This window comes from Trachypithecus francoisi, unplaced genomic scaffold, assembly GCF_009764315.1.
Source record: "Trachypithecus francoisi isolate TF-2019V2 unplaced genomic scaffold, Tfra_2.0 Lachesis_group5, whole genome shotgun sequence".
NCBI classification, from domain to species: Eukaryota; Metazoa; Chordata; class Mammalia; order Primates; family Cercopithecidae; genus Trachypithecus; species Trachypithecus francoisi.
The window spans coordinates 104,428,967-104,448,781 of NW_022681470.1; the positions used below are offsets into that span (position 1 = coordinate 104,428,967).

General features: G+C 35.8%; 1 protein-coding gene across 9 annotated transcripts in view; it reads right to left on the reverse strand.

Moving 5' to 3' along the window:
- MAN1A2 (mannosidase alpha class 1A member 2) overlaps nt 1–19,815 on the reverse strand; it is a 175,889-nt gene that overhangs the window by 59,313 nt on the left and 96,761 nt on the right. For all 9 annotated transcript variants that reach the window (XM_033199475.1, XM_033199482.1, XM_033199481.1 and 6 more), the window contains one exon: nt 18,291–18,384. In XM_033199475.1, the coding sequence (XP_033055366.1) occupies nt 18,291–18,384 (94 nt within the window). The remainder of the gene's footprint in view (nt 1–18,290; nt 18,385–19,815) is intronic.

Here is a 19,815-nt window from a genome sequence, read left to right on the forward strand (position 1 = left end):
CAAACCACTGCTCAACAAAATAAAAGAGGACACAAACAAATGAAAGAATATTCCATGCTCATGGATAGGAAGAATAAATATCATGAAAACGGCCCTACTGCCCAAAGTAATTTATAGATTCAATGCCATCCCCATCAAGCTACTGACGACTTTCTTCACAGAATTGGAAAAAACTACTTTAAAGTTCATATGGAACCAAAAAAAGAGCCCACACTGCCAAGATAATCCTAAGCAAAAAGAACAAAGCTGGAGGCATCACGCTACCTGACGTCAAACTATACAATAAGGCTACAGTAATCAAAACAGCACGGTACTGGTTCCAGAACAGACATATAGACCGATGAAACACAACAGAGGCCTCAGAAATAACACCACACATCTACAACCGTCTGATATTTGACAAACCTGACAAAAATAAGAAACGGGGAAAGGATTCCCTATTTAATAAATGGTGCTGGGAAAACTGGCTAGCCATATGTAGAAAGCTGAAACCAGATCCCTTCCTTACACTTTATATAAACATTAATTCCAGATGGATTAAAGACTTAAACATAAGACCTAAAACCATAAAAACCCCAGAAGGAAACCTAGGCAATACCATCCAGGATATAGGCATGGGAAGGACTTCATGACTAAAACAGCAAAAGCAATGGCAACCAAAGCCAAAATAGACAAATGGGATCTAATTAAACTAAAGAACTTCTGCATGGCAAAAGAAACTACCACCAAAGTGAACAGGGAACCTACAGATTGGGAGAAACGTTTTGCAATCTACCCATCTGACAAGGGGCTAATATCCAGAATCTACAAAGAACTTAAACAAATTTACAAGAAAAAAAACAACCCCATCAAAAAGTGGGCAAAGGATATGAACAGACACTTCTCAAAAGAAGACATCTATGCAGCCAACAGACACATGAAAAAATGCCTATCATCACTGGTCATCAGAGAAATGCAAATCTAAACCACAATGAGATACCATATCATGCCAGTTAGAATGGCAATCATTAAAAAGTCAGGAAACAACAGATGCTGGAGAGGATGTGGAGAAATAGGAACACTTTACACTGTTGGTGGGAGTGTAAATTAGTTCAACCATTGTGGAAGACAGTGTGACGATTCCTCAAGGATCTAGAACTAGAATTACCAGTTGACCCAGCAATCCCATTACTGAATATAATACCAAAGGATTATAAATCATACTACTGTAAAGACACATGATGATTTGTAAGCAATGAGTTGATGGGTACAGCAAACCAACATGTCACATGTATACCTATGTATCAAACCTGCACATTGTGCACATGTACCCTAGAACTTAAAGTATAATAAAATATATATATATATTATATATACACATACACACACCATTCTAATCTAGTGGGCCATATAAAAATAGGCCACAGACTGGTCTCCCATAGCTTGCTAATTGCTGATTTGGGTGTCACCAATATACAGGGCAAAGTTCGTCATCCTGTAAAAAGAGATGAGGCTGGTGAGGCACAATAGAAAGGGTTAGAAGAAGAAATTCCTAGGAATATCAACATTTAAGAAGCTGCATAAAGAACATGAAACACATTTCCATCCTTTGAAAGTGGACTGGCCTTGCATTTTGCATTGTTTAACTGAATCTGGTAAAAAGTAACAGTGTGCCAGTTTCGATCCTAAGCCTCAAGAGGCCTTGCATGCTCCACTCCTTTTTGTGAAACTGTTACTACCATGTAAAAAGCATAGTATCTCCTGATAGATGATGAGACCACATGAAACAGACCAGAGTCCTCCCCAGTGGAGCCAAGCTAGCCTCTAGCCAACTTGTCATCTACCTGCAGACACATGAACAAATCCAGATAAGATAAGCAAAGCCCAAGCCAGATCAGCACAATCACTCAGGCAACCTGTTGATTCCAGAGAAATAAATATTGCAGGAAGTCAGGGACCCTGAACAGAGGGACCGGCTGGAGCCATGGCAGAGGAACATGAATTGTGAAGATTTCTCAGACATTTATAAGCTTCCAAATAATACTTTATGATTTCTTATGCCTGTCTTTACTTTAATCTCTTAATCCTGTTATCTTCATAAGCTGAGGATGTATGTCACCTCAGGACCACTGCGATAATTGTGTTAACTGTACAAATTGATTGTAAAACGTGTGTTTGAACAATATGAAATCAGCGCACCTTGAAAAAGAACAGAATAACAGCGATTTCTAGAGAACAAGGGAAGATAACCATAAGGTCTGACTGCCTGTGGGGTCAGGCAAAAAGAGCCATATTTTTCTTCTTGCAGAGAGCCTATAAACGGACTTGCAAGTAGGAGAGATACTGCTAAATTCTTTTCCTAGCAAGTAATATTAATATTAATACCCTGGGAAAGGAATGCATTCCTGGGGGAGATGTCTATAAATGGTTGCTCTGGAAGTGCCTATCTTATGTGGTTGAGATAAGGACTGAGATACGCCCTGGTCTCCTGCACTACCCTCAGGCTTATTAGGGTAAGGAAAAACTCCACCCAGGTAAATTTGTGGTCAGACCGGTTCTCTGCTCTTGAAGCCTGTTTTCTTTTGTTTAAGATGTTTATCAAGACAATACGTGCACAGCTGAACATAGACCCTTATCAGTGGTTCTGTTTTGCCTGTTGTCCTGTTCCATCAGAAGCATGTGATCTTTGTTCTGCTTCTTGCCCTTTGAAGTATGTGATCTTTGTACCTACTCCCTGTTTTACACCTCCTCCCCTTTTTAAACCCTGAATAAAAACTTGCTGCTCTGAGACTCAGGTGGGCATCATGGTCCTACCAATATGTGATATCACCCCCAGCAGCCCAGGTGTAAAATTCCTCTTTTTGTATTCTTTCTCTTTATTTCTCAGCTGGCTGACACTTATGGAAAATAGAAAGAACCTACTTTGAAATATTGGGGGCGGGTTCCCTCAATAAATAAAAAATTGTTTTAAGCTACTAAATTTTAGAGGGGTTTTTAATACAGCAATACCTAATACACTGTCTTTTCTTGGACTAGTCTATATGACAGTCAGAGGGTAAAATTACTTTTAGTGAAATGAGGGGGAGCAGAGCCCAGAATGCAATGTATTGAGAAGTGAGCAGAAGGCAAACAAGAAAAACAGACTTTTTTTTTTTTTTTTTTAAACAGGCTTTACCAAGACATGAAGAAGAAGTACAGAGTATTTGCCAGAAGGAATCTATGGCACTGAAAAACAGTTGAAGTAGAGAGAGGGACCTACTGGCTATGAGAAAGGAACCAAGAAGTTTAATATATAGCATAAGTGAATGGAAACACCAAAAAAGAAAATGTTCAAGAGTTGAGAGAAGATAGGATCCAGAGCACAGGTCAATGGATAGATACTGGACAGAACAATGAATGCTGGATGCTCTGAGACTGGAGAAACAGAAGATCAAGTGGGTAAATAAATGAGTTTATAGGTAAAGACATTATTTGCAGAAGGATTTTTTCTTTCACCTTGACTTAGGAAGCAAGGTCACTGGGGTGGGATTGAGGGAAAGGTGTATGGTGACAAACCATTAGAAACTCCTAGAGGAAGTGTTCTAAAATTTAAAGCAAAAAATATAGGAGAATAGAATGGAGTGTGCAAAAAGCAATAATGAAAAGAGAGATTAACTCTTTGAACCTCAAGTTCATGATAAGGCTGGGCAATGGGGCAGTGAAAGTACATAAGTTTTCATGTTGTTCAGAGGGAAGATACAGTAATGATTAAGTCTAGATGTTGTTAGAAAAAATATAAATAGGACTAAGTTAAAATTCAAAGGCAACTGTTAGAAAAAGATGGAAATATACATATATACAAATATTCAAATGAGTAAAAAAATGAGGCAGCATGGGGTAGGATATTTTAAGAATGGCCAGTAAATAGGAGGAAAAATAACATAATAGGAATTGACTTTTTTTAAAAAAAGTGCTTCTGGCTAAAATAGAGTAATGGGTACTTGAGCTTAACCTGAAACCTAAAACAACCGAAACTTTGGACAAAATACATGAAACACTGGTTTTCAACCCAATGAACATCAGACAACAGAGGATAGTAATCGCTAAGTGACGGAAAACAAACAAAGTGAGTCCCATTACTGCCCGTAAATTACTGCATCAAGAAAATTTTCAGGCAAAGGCACAGAGAGAAAAAATTAAGGCATAGACCTATGGACTCTCTAAGTTTAAGAAATATGACTGAGTCTGGAAAGACTGAGGGAGCTACAGTTTATAGAACAGTATACCAGAAAGAACAGACGTGCACAGAAAGAGAACCCCAGAGATCTGCAAAGGATCTCCCTTGAGTAGTCAGGAGAGTACTGAGCAGCACATGCATGTGAAGAAACTACCTAAGACAACGGAAAGAACCACATGAAAGGACTGGCAGGAACACTGCCTGGTGCTTACAAAGAGCCTACTGGTAACAGTGGATGTTCACACCAGCCAGACAAGAAAAATTCATAATTCACAGGACATTTAGCAGAGTACTCAGGAAGATCTTGCCTCACTGAGCAATGCACCAGATTCACCTAAAAAATCCTAAAAGCAAAATAGGAAACAGGTCAAATTATTTCCAAGTAACTTAACTGTATCCCTAAACAAAGTTCAACAAGATTTCTAGGGATAAAAAAAGTATCCAGCACATAGAATCTAGTCAAAAATTACCAGGCATGCAGAGGCAGAAAAAATAACGCACAATAAGAATAAGCATTCACTCAAAATCAATCCCAAACTGATCAACTGATCAAACTGATCCAAAGCTCAACATCATTGATCATTAGAGAAATGTAAATCAAAACCACAATGAAATACCATCTTACACCAGTCAGAATGATTATTAAAAAGTCAAAAAATAAAAAATGCTGGTGAAGTTATGGAGAAAAAGGGATGCTTTTATACTGGTGGTGGGAGTGTAAATTATTTCAACCATTGTGGAAGACAATGTGGTGATTCCTTGAAGATCTAGAGGCAGAAATACCATTTAACCCAGTAATCCCATTACTAGATATATACCCAAAGGAATATAAATCATTCTATTATGAAGATACATGCAAGCTTATGTTCACTGCAGCACTATTCACAATAGCAACGACATGGAATCAACCTAAATGCCCATTAATAATACACTGCATAAAGAAAATGTGGTACATACACATCACGGAACACTATTCAGCTACACATCATGGAATACTACACAGCCACAAAAAGGAACAAGATCATGTCCTTTGCAGGGACATGGATGGAGCTAGGAGCCATTATCCTCAGCAGACTAATACAGGAACAGAAAACCAAACACCACATGTTCTCACTTGTAAGTGGGAGCAGAATGATGAGAACACATGGCTACATGGGGGAACAACACACACTGGGGCCTGCTGGGAGGTACAGGAGGAGGAAGAGCATCAGGAAGAATACCTCATGGATGCTGGGCTTAATACCTAGATGATGGGTTGATCTGTGCAGCAACCTACCATGGCACACATTTACCTATGTAACAAGCACATCCTGCACATGTAGCCCAGAATTTAAAACAAAAGTTGAAGAAGAAAAAAAAGAAAGAAAACGCAAAGGACCTAGAGAGCAAAAACAACTATTGAGAAAGATCAAATGTGGAATACTAACACTATCTGACTTCACTTACAATAAATCTACACTAATCAAAATAGGATGGTATACACAGTGTTGATTGTGTAGATTTAATGATAAACAGAATAGAGTCTAAAAATAAACATACACTTAAACGTACAACTGATCCTTAAAGGTGCAAAGGCAATGCAGTGAAAAAAGGATAGCCTTTTCAACAAATGATGCTGAAATCACAGAATATTTATATGTAAAAAAAAAAAACTTTGATCCCTATAGAAAAGTCAACTCAAAAGGTCTCACAGATGTAAATACAAAACCTGCATCTATAAACTTTTAGAAGAAAACATAGGAAGAAAACTTTGTGTGCTTGGGTTAAGCATGCTTGGGTTAGGCAAAGATTTCTTAGATATGACATAAAAGAACAATTCATAAAGAGCAAATTGGAAAAATGGACTTCCTAATTAGAATCTTCTGCTTTTCAACACTATTAAGAGAATTAAAAGACAAGCCATAGACTGGGAGAAAATACTTTCCAAGAATATATCTGATATATGAATTGTATCCAGAATATATACTGAAATCTCAAAACTCAAAAATTAAAAAAAAGAATCTGTTTTTTAATAGGCAATAGACAAGAGGTTTGATCAGATAATTCATCAAAGAAGATAAATGGACAGCAAAGAGTATATAAAAAGATGTTCAACATCATTAGTCATTTGGGAACTGCTAATTAAAACCAAAATGAGTTACCACTACACATCTATTAAAATGGCTAAAATTGTAGTTCTCCTTGAAGAGGTCCTTCACATCAGTTGTAAGTTGGATTCCTAGGTATTTTATTCTGTTTGTAGCAACTGTGAATGGGAGTTCACTCATGATTTGGCTCTCTGTTTGTTGGTGTAGAGAAATGCTTGTGACTTTTGCACACTGATTTTGTATGCTGAGACTTTGCTGAAGTAAATTATCAGCTTAAGGAGATTTTGGCCTGAGACGACTGGGTTTTCTAAACATACAATCATATCATCTGCAAACAGAGAATTTGACTTTCTCTCTTCCTATTTGAATGTCCTTTATTTCTTTCTCTTGCCTGACTGCCCTGGACAGAACTTCCAGTACTATGTTGTATGGGAGTAGTGAGAGAGGGCATCCTTATCTCCGTGCTGGTTTTCAAAGGGAATGCTTCCAGTTTTTGCCCACTCAGTATGATATTGGCTGTGGGTTTGTCATAAATAGCTCTTATTATTTTGAGATACGGTCCATCAATATCTAGTTTATTGAGAGTTTTTAGCATGAAGTGGTGTTGAATTTTGTCGAAGGCCTTTTCTGCATCTATCGAGATAATCATGTGGTTTTTGTCATTGGTTCTGTTTATGTGATGGATTACATTTATTGATTTGTGTATGCTGAACCAGCCTTGCATCCCAGGGATGAAGCCAATTTGATCATGGTGGATAAACTTTTTGATGTGCTGCTGGATTCGGTTTGCCAGTATTTTATTGAGGATTTTTGCATCGATGTTCATCAGGGATATTGGCCTGGAATTTTCTTTTTTTGTTGTGTCTCTGCCAGGTTTTGGTAACAGGATGATCCTGGCCTCATTAAATTAGTTAGGGAGGAGTCTCTCTTTTTCTCTTGTTTGGAATAGTTTCAGAAGGAATGGTACCAGCTCCTCTTTGTACCTCTGGTAGAATTCACCTGTTAATCTGTTTGGTCCTGGGCTTCTTTTGGTTGATGAGCTATTACTGCCTCAATTTCTGAACTTGTTATTGGTCTATTCAAGGATTCAGCTTCTTCCTTGTTTAGTCTTAGGAGGGTGTATGCGTCCAGGAATTCAAACCACTGCTCAAGGAAATAAGAAAGGACACAAACAAATGGAAAAACATTCCATGCTCATGAATAGGAAGAATCAATGTCATGAAAATGGCCATACTGCCCATGGTAATTTATAGATTCGGTGCTATCCCCATCAAGCTACCACTGACTTTCTTCACAGAAATAGAAAAAACTACTTTAAATTTCACGTGGAACCAAAAAACAGTCTGTACAGCCACGACAATCCTAAGCAAAAAGAACAAAGCTGGAGGCATCATGTTACCTGACTTCAAATTATACTACGAGGCTACAGTAACCAAAACAGCATGGTACTGGTACCACAACAGAAATATAGACCAATGAAACACAACAGAGGCCTCAGAAATAATGCCACACATCTACAACCACCTGATCTTTGACAAATCTGACAAAAACAAGCAATGTTCGGGAAAGGATTCCCCATTTAATAAATGGTGTTGGGAAAACTGGATAGCCATATGCAAAAAACTGAAACTGGACCCCTTCCTTACACCTCACACAAAAATTAACTCAAGATGGATTAAAGACTTAAACGTAAGATCTAAAACCATAAAAACCCTAGAAGAAAACCTAGGCAATACCATCCAGGACATAGGCATGGACAAAGACTTCATGACTAAAACACCAAAAACAATGACAACAAAAGCCAGAATTGACAAATGGGATCTAATTAAACTGAAGAGCTTCTGCACAGCAAAAGAAACTATCAACAGAGTGAACAGGCAACCTACAGAATGGGAGAAAATTTTTGCAATCTATCCATCTGACAAAGGGCTAATATCCAGAATCTACAAGGAACTTAAATTTACAAGAAAAAAAAAAAAACCACTCATCGAAGAGTGGGCAAAGAATATGAACAGACACTTCTCAAAAGAAGACATTTATGCAGCCAACAGACATATGAAAAAACTCATCATTACTGGTCATTAGAGAAATGCAAATCAAAACCACGAGGACATACCATCTCACACCAGTTAGAAGGATGATCATTAAAAAGTCAGGAAACAACAAATGCTGGAGAAGTTGTGGAAACATAGGAATGCTTTTACATTGTTGGTGGAAGTATAAATTAGTTCAACCATTGGGGAAGAGAGTGTGGCAATTCCTCAAGGATCTAGAACCAGAAATACCATTTGACCCAGCAATACCATTACTAGGTATATAACCAAAGGATTATAAATCATTGTACTATAAAGACACATTTACACATATGTTTATTGCAGCACTGTTCACAATGGCAAAGACTTGGAACCAATCCAAATGCCCATCAATGATAGACTGGATAAGGAAAATGTGGCACATACACACCATGGAATACTATGCAGCCAAACAAAAAAAAGGATGAGTTCATGTCCTTTGCAGGGATATGGATGAAGCTGAAAACCATCATTCTCAGCAAACTATCACAGGAACAGAAAACAAAACACAGAACATCAACTCCTAAGTGGGAGTTGAACAATGACAACACATGGACACAGGGAGGGGAACATCACACACCGGGGCCTGTTGGGGGTGGGGAGCTAGGGGAGGAATAGCATTAGGAGAAATACCTAATGTAGATGATGAGTTGATGGGTGCCGCAAACCACCATGGCACATGTATACCTGTGTAACAAATCTGCACGTTCTGTGCATGTACCCCAGAACTTGAAGTATAATTTTAAAAAAAGAAAATAAAACGAAATAAAATGGCTAAAATTAAAAGACTGACCATATCAAGTGTTGGCAGGTATATAGAGAAACACTACTGATAGCAATGTAACATGGTATATGTACTCTGGAAAACAACTTCGTAGTTCCTTAAAAAAGTTAAACATACATATCTGCTATTTGATAAAAGCAGCCTATTCCTAAGTATTCACCCAAGAGAAATGAGAATATATGAAGGTGTGTAAGTCAATATTCATAGCAGCTTTATTTGTAATAGCCCCAAACCGGAAATAACCTAAACGTCCATCAACAGGTGAATGGATAAACAAACTGTGGTATTCCATACAGTGGAATTCCACTCAGAACTACTGATACACACAACATGGATCAATCTCAAAATAATTACGCTGAAAGAAGTCACATAAAGAGTAAATACAAAGGATGCCATTTATATAAGATTCTAGAAAAGGTAACCCAATCTTTAATGACAGAAAGCAGATCAGTGGTTGTTTTGGGGGAGGGGGAAGGGAGAAGGTTGAGAGAAGGAATACAAAAGGGTATGAGGAAAGGGGTGATAGATATGTTCACTATTTTGACTGTGATCATGATTTCCACAGGTGTACACATATTATAAAACACCAAGTTGTACAATTTAAATATGTACAGTTTATATGTAAATTATACCTTAATAAAGTAGTTTTTCAAAAGGAAACAAACAAAACCAAAGGATATTTGGAATTAGTCCAAAGCTATCAGTAACCTCCACAAATTTAGTTGTTTTGTCTCTGTTTTTCAAACACTGAGACTCTCAAACTGAAATGTGTAAAGCCTATATAAATACTATTTTTACTAAAGAGATATCTAAACTAAAATTGCCTAGGAAATTGAGAATAGAGAAATGGTCAAAAGAAGAGTTGGAGATGGATAGAAGGGTTACATAGAAGACTTACGGAGAGTAAAGAATAGGAAAGTAAATTGATCAAAGTAAAAAAAAAAAAAAACTCATGGAATACTAGTGATCTACATAAAACTGGAAATTGTAAGTTTACAATAACTTTAACCTGTACTGTAATTTTCACCAGCAATGTTTAGTTGACTCTGTATGTAAGTGGGAAAATAGGTGGCTGGGTTGAAACAAGTTTTGGGATTTGTTAGATAAAAGAGAAAGAGAAAAGTATACATACATATATTCTCAAATAAGTTTGGATCCTATGCAGTCAGGTTGAATAGGAAAGGAAGCAATAGCTAATTCGTCTAGTCTAACCATTCAAGAACCTTACTCCATTGTTCTCCTATTGTACCCAATCAGGTAAACATCAACTGTGGATTAGCCCAGCTGTCAGTCTGTTTTACTATTATCTCCAAATTTATCATTTTCACCATCAACACGAGCCTCAACACTGCCTGTCAACTTTTCTATAACTCCTTAATTAGTGATCTTTCCTATTTCCTGAAGAAGATATTTGTTCTTTGTCATAAGTCCCCTACTGCTCTACTTTCTTCCTTGCTATCAGCAGTTAAATGCCTTCTAATTCACAGAGAAAATATGGACCATTCAGTGGAAGGAATCTATAAAACATAACTTTCAATTTTCTGTACTTCCGCTTATCAGGTAAGGTGACCAGGAAAGACTTCATTGAAAAGGTAACTTTTGAGTAAAAAAAACCTGAAGAAAGTGAGGGATTGAGCTATGTGAATATCTCTGGGAAAACCATTCCAAGCAAAGGGAGTAGTGGCTGCAACAGCTCTGTGGTGGTGAAGTGCCTAGTGGATTCAAGTGACAGAAGGCCAATGTAGTTTGAGAAGAATAAATCAAGGAAAAGAGATAGTAAGAGCCAGATCACGGGGCCCCAAAAGGACTTTGGCTTTTACTCTGACATGAAAAGTAATGAAGAGCTGCACAAAATGGCATAATGTGACTTACTTTGTAAAAAAAAAATACTGGCTCCTGTATTAAGAACAGACTAAAAGGAGCAGAGGCAGAAACAGAGAGGCCAATTAGGATGCTATTATAACAATGCAGGCAAGAGATGGTGACTTGGCTCAGGGTAGTGGCAGTTGAATCTAGTCATATTTCAAAGGCGGACAGAACAGAATTTGCTGAGAAACTGGAGTGGGGTGTGAGATAAAGAAGTAAAGGGTGACAACAAGATTTATGACATAAGCAAGAATAGACCTGCCATTAACTGAAATGGGAAAGACTGGAGGAAAAACAGGTTTTGAGGTGGAGAGAATTATTATGAAGAGCTCACTTATAGATATATTAAGTTTCAGGTATCTATAAGATATTTAAGTAAAAATGTCAAGTAGGTAATTGGATATATGAATACAGAGGTCAAGGACGAGGCGAGGACTGGAGTTCTAGATTTGAGAGATGCCAGCATGTAAATGGTATTTAAAACTATGACACTGGAGAGAAGAGAGAATGGAGGACTGACCTCTATAGCAGGGTTGTCCACCAATCTTTTGACCTTCCTGGGTTACCCTGGAAGCACTGTCTTAGGCCACACATAAAATACACTAACACTAACGACAGCTGATGAGCTTTATAAAAATTGCAAAAAAAAAAACAAAACAAAACAAAAACTCATGTTTTAAGAAAGTTTATCAATTTGTGTTGGGCTGCATTAAAGTCATCCAGGGACATAGGCTGGGCAAGCTTGCTCTAGGGCATTCTAACACTAAGAGGCTAGGAGTAAAGTAGAAGACTAATAATAGTAAAAAGACTGAGTGAAGCATGACGCTAAGTAAGGCTACGAGAAAAGCAAAAGAATGTACTGTCCTAAAAGTGCTTTAAGAAAAAAGAAATTCTTATCATTATATTACATCACATCATCTATTTGTTTCTTATCTCTTCAGTAAAATGTAAGTTCTCCAAAGGTATTAGGGACACTGTCTGCTTGTTCTTATCTATATACCCAGCATCTGGCACAGTGGCTGATATTTAGTATCAGTGAAATTAATGAATGCAAACATCCTGTAGAGAAAATATATTCCTATAATACTATCACACATAAAATTGATATTAATCTTTTAATGGGTATTTATATATATACCCCAATATTTTTCCTTTTCCCTAACAGGTGATTGCAAGAGAGACTACTATATTTAAAGAGCTTATTTAACTTAGAAGTTTCCTTTTCTGTTTTAATTGAATAGGTAGGAATTTATTGATAAGAGGACATAGAGAAGGCGGAAGGTATTCCAAATGGAAAAAGGTACAATTAAAATGGGGAAAAGAATATTTTAGAAATAGAACTGACAAGACTTAGTGAAGAATGAATGTAGGATACAAAGGAAAAGATAAAATCTACAATGACTACCACTCCCACAGACAGCTATCCTAGATCCAGATCTGTATTATATTGGCTTTCTAGTATGTCCTTCTGCTTTAAGCCTTTCCTTTTCTTATTTTATTTTTTTTTGAGACGGAGTCTCGCTCTGTAGCCCGGGCTGGAGTGCAGTGGCCGGATCTCAGCTCACTGCAAGCTCCAGCTCCCGGGTTCACGCCATTCTCCTGCCTCAGCCTCCCGAGTAACTGGGCCTACAGGCACCCGCCACATCGCTCGGCTAGTTTTTTTGTATTTTTTTAGTAGAGACGGGGTTTCACCGTGTTAGCCAGGATGGTCTCAATCTCCTGACCTCGTGATCCGCCCATCTCGGCCTCCCAAAGTGCTGGGATTACAGGCTTGAGCCACCGCACCCGGCCTCCTTTTCTTAATTTAGCCTATTTATTACAATGTGTTTTATGGACAGTTTTAATAGAATAAAAGTAATCTTGTTCTCTCATTCGTTTTCTCAAAACCTGGTCCGGTTTCTTGTCAGTGTCTGAATACGACACCTGATGGTTTACGCCTTGTTTAACTTTTAAGAGAGTATATATTCACTGAGTGCAAAAGGAAGAATGTGAATTGGAAATGTTATAACAAATCATATTAAAACAAAATTAACCTTATTATTGAACAGCACAGAGAATATTACATTTTCTTGTCAATTATCTTCAATAAAAACAAAATATACAAACAAAAAAAAACCCTTCTCAAGTGAGAATTCTGTTCATCTTGCTTTACAGGCCATCTGAAATTACATTAAAGCAAAAGGATACCACTATGGAACTTGAAGCTACTTCTCTTTCCTGTAGAGTATATGCCTACATGTCAAATTTGATAAACCATGTCACTCTAAGGTCCTTTTGATATTCAGAAATTGATAATATATTATAAAACACTCCTAAATAGCAATGATTCACATGATTTATTTCAACACGTTATACAGTTAATGGCAGGTTTCTAACAGAAGCTATTTCTTGAAGTCTTCTTATGGTAAATTCTAGAGTAAAAACCAATTTGAAGTATTTTCAAATATATTTTCTCATAAATATGACCCACATGAATTTTCTATTAAACAAGTACAATTAGAACAGATAAAGACGCATAGAGAAGCTAAATAAATTATCTAAATTATTAAGCAAGACAATCAGAATTCATTTTCTAACTCAAAATAACATGTTCATTCTTGTTTTTTCCACAATTATAAATTTAGTAATATAAAACAATGAATCAGTAATGACTGATTTCCTATATTTTCTTCACTTTAATCATTAAATGACATAGGTTAAGTATTGTGCTTAGAACAGTCAAAATATAAAGTTTTAGAAAAGAAAAAAAAACTAGTAATTTGCCTTTAAATCTAGGTTTCTTACTATATTCTATTATATCTGTTGCCAAGTACTTTTCCTGAACATAATTACCAGTAATTATTCTCTGTGATTGCTATGTGCAAGTCACAGACATTATCATTACTCTAATTATAATACAGTTAGCCAAAGCTGAATTGTTAAATTTCAGTTCAATTAAATGTTTGTTTTGCAGACTATTTATAAATATGACAGATGTATACTGCTCAAAGATAATAAAATTTGATATACTTTTCAGAAGCTGATATAAAATATACAAAAACATTAAAAGGAACAAATTGGACAATTTTGTAAGGACTACAGCTGTTAAAAGGATATCAGGGCAGCTCACTAGGATTTTAAAGATCTTCTGCCAAAATAACCAGTGAATGGCTCTTTCTATAACATCGAAATTAAAAACTGCTGAGAGTGAATATATTATAAAGTAATTTGAATTTATTTTGTGAGGAAAACACAGAGGAATAAAAGTTATCTTTTTTGTTATAAATTTTATTGTGATGAAATGTATATAACACAAAAGTTGCCATTTTAACTATTTTGAAACTGTACCATTCAGTAGCATTAATTATATTCACAGTGCTGTAAAACCATCACCACCACCTATCTCCAAAACTTTTCATCACTGCAAAGAGAAACTCTAGCAATAACTCTCCATTCTCCTCTCCACTTTCTTCTCATCTAAAGCTCCAGTCAGCTCTAATCTACTTTATGTCTCTATGAATTTGACAACTCTAGATATTTGATGTAAGTGAAATCATACAATATTTGTTCTTTTGCGACTGACTTTTTTTGATTAGCATAATGTTTTCAAGGTTCGTTTATATTATAGCATGTATCAGAACTTCACTCTTTTTTATGGATAGTCCATGGTATGTTTATACTCAAATATTGTTTACCCATTCGTCTGTTGGACATGTGAGTTACTTCCTCCTTTTGGATATCATAAATAATGTTGTAATGAACACTGGGATACAAGTATCTGTTTGAGTCTTCTCTGTTTTCAAATCTTCTGGGTATATACAGAGGAGATGAAGTGCTGGGTCATATGGTAATTATATGTTTAACTTTTTAAGGAACTGCTAGGTTTTTACAGTAGCTACACCATTTTACATTCCTACTAGCAGTGTACAAGGGTTCCAATTTCTCCACATCCTTGCCAACGCTTATTTTTCATCCTTTTGATTACAGTCTTCCTAGTAGCGGTGAAGTGGTATCTCATTGAGTTTTGATTTGCATTTTAATGTTAATCATCTTTTCTGTGTACTTATTTTCCATTTGCTTATCTTCTTTGCAGAAATGACTATTCAAGTCCTCACCCATTATTTAATTTGGTAGTTCGCCTTCTGTTGTTGAGTTGTAGGTAGTTTGCCTTCTGTTGCTGAGTTGTAGGAGTTCTTTACATATTCTGTGTATATACCCTTGTAAGACATGTGATTTCCAAATATCTTCTCTCATTCTGTGGGTTGTCTTTCTTTCTCACAGATAGTATCCTTTGATGCACAAAAAAATTTCAATTTTAATCAAATCCAATTTATCTTTTATTTTTGTATTGTTACCTGTGCCTTTGGTGTCATACTGAAGAATCCAGTGTCAAATCAAAAGTCATGAAGATTTGCCCCTATGTTTTCTTCTAAGAGTTTTATAGTTTTGGTTCTCAAATTTAGAGTCTTTGATCTGTTTTGAGTTAATTTTTGTAGATAATATACACTAAGGGTTCAACTTCATTATTTTTCACGGGGCTATCCAGTTTTCTCAACACAATGCTGAAGAGAAAGAGTTCTGTTTTTTGGTTTTGGTCTTGTTTTTTGAGAGAGGGTCTCGCTGTGTCACCCAGGCTGGAGTGCAGTGGCACAATCTCAGCTCACTGCAACCTCCGCCTCCCGGGTTCAAGCAGTTCTCCTGCCTCCATGTCATCAATGCTCTACTTTTGATCATTTCAAGGCTGGCAATTCTCAAACTGTGATTTACTTTTTTAAGTATCCTTATACTGGTATGGAAAATGGGATTCTCTTTTTATTTAAAAATGTTTTTAAGCTAACATCAAAAGTAATAGATGTTCATAATCAAATTTGGATAGTAACAGTAAATGAAAAGCAGAAAATAAAAACAATAATTCAGAGAAAACCACATATAACACTTTGATTTCTATTGTTATAGCATTTCCTCTCCTTTTCTAAATATCTTTCTAGATATGTCATATTTATCTATGTCAAGTATTCTAAAATATAACTTTTAATGGCTGCATAGTATACTGTATCTGGACAGGCCAAAATGTATTTAACCAAATCCCTATTACAAGACATTTAAAAACTGCACTGTCCAATGTAGAAGCACAAGCTACAAGTAGCTAATTAAATGTAAGTTAATTAAAGTAAAATTTAATATGTAATTCCACAATCATACTAGCAACATTTCAAGTGCTCAAGAGTCACATGTGGCTAGTGACTACTGTATTGGATAACACAGATAACAGAATATTTTCCTCATTACAGAAAGTTCTGTTAGATAGGACTGCTTTCAGATTGTTTCCAAATTATCCCTATTATAAACAACCCCAAGACTGTTGTAAATAAACTTTAATATATAGCTCTGAAAATGTATTTGGAATAAACTGCTAGAAATGAGTTGGTGGTTCAAAAAGCATACAAATGTACACACTCTGGAGACTGGGTACAGGAAGATGTTACCCCCATGCTGTTCTCTTGATAGTGAGTGAGTTCTCCCAAGATCTGACAGTTTGATAAGGGGCTTTTCCCTGCTTTGCTTGGCACTTCTCCTTCCTGCCACCATGTGAAGAGGGATGTGTTTGCTTCCCCTTCTGCCATAATTGTAAGTTTCCTGAGACTTCCCCAGCCCTGTGGAACTGTGAGTCAATTAAACCTCTATCCTTTATAAATTGCCCAGTCTCAGGCAGTACTTTACAGCAGCATGAGAACAGACTAATACAGAGGTTAACAATAATATACAGGAAAAACTGACATCTTTTTTTGTAGTTTCTGTTTTACGTGACATGCTTAGAAAAGGCTTTCATGATTATATATTCAACTCTGTTTTTAGTACTTTTATGATTTCATCTTTTACATTTAAATAGTAATACCATATAGAATATACACTGGCATAAAGTCTAAGACAGGAACTGAACATAATTTTTCATGTATATCATCGTATTATCATAATATTCTCAAATCTCAATACAACTCACAGGGGTAAAGATTGATAACAGAATTCATCGAAATTACTAAGTAGACATCCAATTCAGTCACTCTTATCTGAAATAAGAAAACTATGGTTTTACATTTTAGAAATGCAGCTTTCAGGGTTTTGTTTTTCAAAAAAATATCATTCCCACTCATTCTAGGCATTAGAGCTTTTATCTTCTTCAAAATAAAGAGAAAAATGAGTCATATGTAAATAATTTCAGGAAACAGGAAAAGGAAGTATAAGAAGAGTCAAAAAAGATTGAGATCTATTTCCAGATTCATGAAAGACATAATTATATTGACCTATCTGCTTTCCTTTCATAAAATAAAAGACAATTTCCTGGAAAGGTACAAAAAGACAATTCCAGGGCAAATGTTTTCCTATTCTGGGTACTCACACCAGCATATTTTCTTACTAGCAGAATCAGCAGTGCTTTCGATACTAAAATTAAACGATCGTTACTTTTGTCTCTTATTTACTACTTATGATTTTATTAGTCTCAAAAATAACTGAATCATGTTTTATTAGTGGCAAAGTTGCAGTCTCTATTATTTGTTCTTGTTTTCCTAACCTTTAAAAAAGAATAGCATTGATAAACCTACAATTACTAAAATTCTGTAAGTTCCACATTTCCACATAAATATTTATTAGTTGTTACTTTTAAAAATCAATTTCTTCAAAAAAAATGAGCTCTAATAAGAAAAATTACCCTTTCCCACAGTTTCATGTAACAATTGGTACCTTCCTATACAATAACATTTATGTGTCGGCCTATCCTGCCAGCCTGTGAATTCAGCCCAAACTCTATGTTCTTTCTCCATCTCAATCTCTTCTAAGAACTTAGCACAGAGAGTGGTAAATAATGAAGGCCAGGATGCCTTCTTCTAAAATGAATGAATAGACATGGCTTATCCAAGAACAACTGCCCCGCTTCTAGTAATCTACTATATTCGTTTGCTTTCCATACTCCTCCTCTACCTCCCTCTCTTAAGCGGTGCTTTTATTTACATGAAGAGGTCATTTATTAACAAGAGATTTTAAGTACAACCTTCAAACTGCCACACTATATTTTAACAATACAGGAAATAAAATCCTCTTAGGAGACATGTTATTAACATTTCCATTTCACAAGTGGGAAAACTGAAGCTAAGAGAGATAAGAAATATGCCTAAGAACAGCACCAGTAGACCACAAGGCTAGACACTGAGGGTTTCTAACTCCACATAGTGTACGTTGTATTACATCAAGCAAAGAGTTTTCAGACAAATAATTCTTTAAGAAAGCCTCAGGTATACTAGAATACTTACACTGACCCCAGCGACCTGTTCTGGGATTCAAATAATTTGGATAAAGACCATTTGGACGATCCATTTTCTGAAGTAGTTTCCGAATGTGCATAACCTAAGTAAAATAAAATTAAGAATGCAATTAATAAAAATAAGTGTCATCAAGGCTTGGTATTAACGTAGGCTTTGTGTTTTCCCTGACTCAGAATCTATACCTATTCCTTGTCTTTGTGTGTGTGCTGGAGGGGCAGGGGGGAGTCAACAAAGCCTTCTATTTCTTAAATGAGTCATTTTTATAAGATATGTGTTATTTTAAAATCAAGCAATAAAAATAATACAGAAGAAATAGCACAGATAGAAACCATTTTAAATCTCAACATGCTACTACCTAGAAATACCATCTGAAACATCAGTTATAAACATCATTCCAGACACAGTCAACACATATATATTCAAATATAAGAAGAGAAATAACTTCACAGGAATTGAATCATAAAATGCCATTGTATTTTGAAAAGTATTAATTTGAATTGAACAGATCAAAAAGTAAATGAAGTAAAACAAACTGTTGAACTTTAAAAAATGTTCCCACAATAGATATCTGTAAGTTCCTGAAATTCCAAATTTTAAAATATCTTCCTGAGGGTAATGGGGAAAGAAAAATCGTGAAATATATTAAGAAGCTGGAGCCTTTCCTAGGGATTTATTTTGATTCAACTCTAGATTGGGTGAACTTTGTAAGTGCTTTTAAGGGAGGCTCTGGGGGTGGGAGGAGGTGTTATGTTCCTTGTATTCTTATTTGTTTGAGAATATTGTCATTACATTTGATGAATAACCTGGCTGGTATAAATGACTTGGGAAAACCCTTCTTTTTCAGAGGACCTGATATATACTTCACTTTTCTGGACTTGAGTACAATATTAATTCTTCTGCCACAGGGTTTCCCATTGTCATTCATTTGGCTGGATTTTGTCTTTAAGTAGTTTTAGAATGGACTCAAGGATGCTGTCTATATTCCCTGTGTTCTTTCACGTTTCAGACCAACACTATGTATAACAGTCTCAATCTGAAAAATTCCATAGACTACTTTTTAGATAGTTCTTAATGATGTTATAAAAGGTGAGAAAATTAACTCTTCTGTCATCCAAAAACTGTATACTATTCAATTCTTTCTGCCTTTCTTCCTTATCTATCATTTTCTTTCTAACTCTTGTCTCTTTTTATTTCCACACATTTACTAGTTTTTCTCAATTTTGTCATCTAAGCTCCGTATATTTTGAACACTGTCTTTCTTTGTATTGCTTCCATTTTGGCCTTCACTTTGTTGATAACTATTTTTTCTTATATTTTGTTACTGACATCAGACCTTATTGTCTCTGAGCACTTGTATCTCTGTTTATACACTTGTTCTACAGAGATGAAACCTTTATTATGTTTTCTCTTATGGTGATATTTGGTCGGAATTTTCAGTTGCTCTTTTTACATATTTTGTGGCCACTATTTTCCTTCCTTTTTTCTGGTAATATCTTTGTATAAATTCTGTACC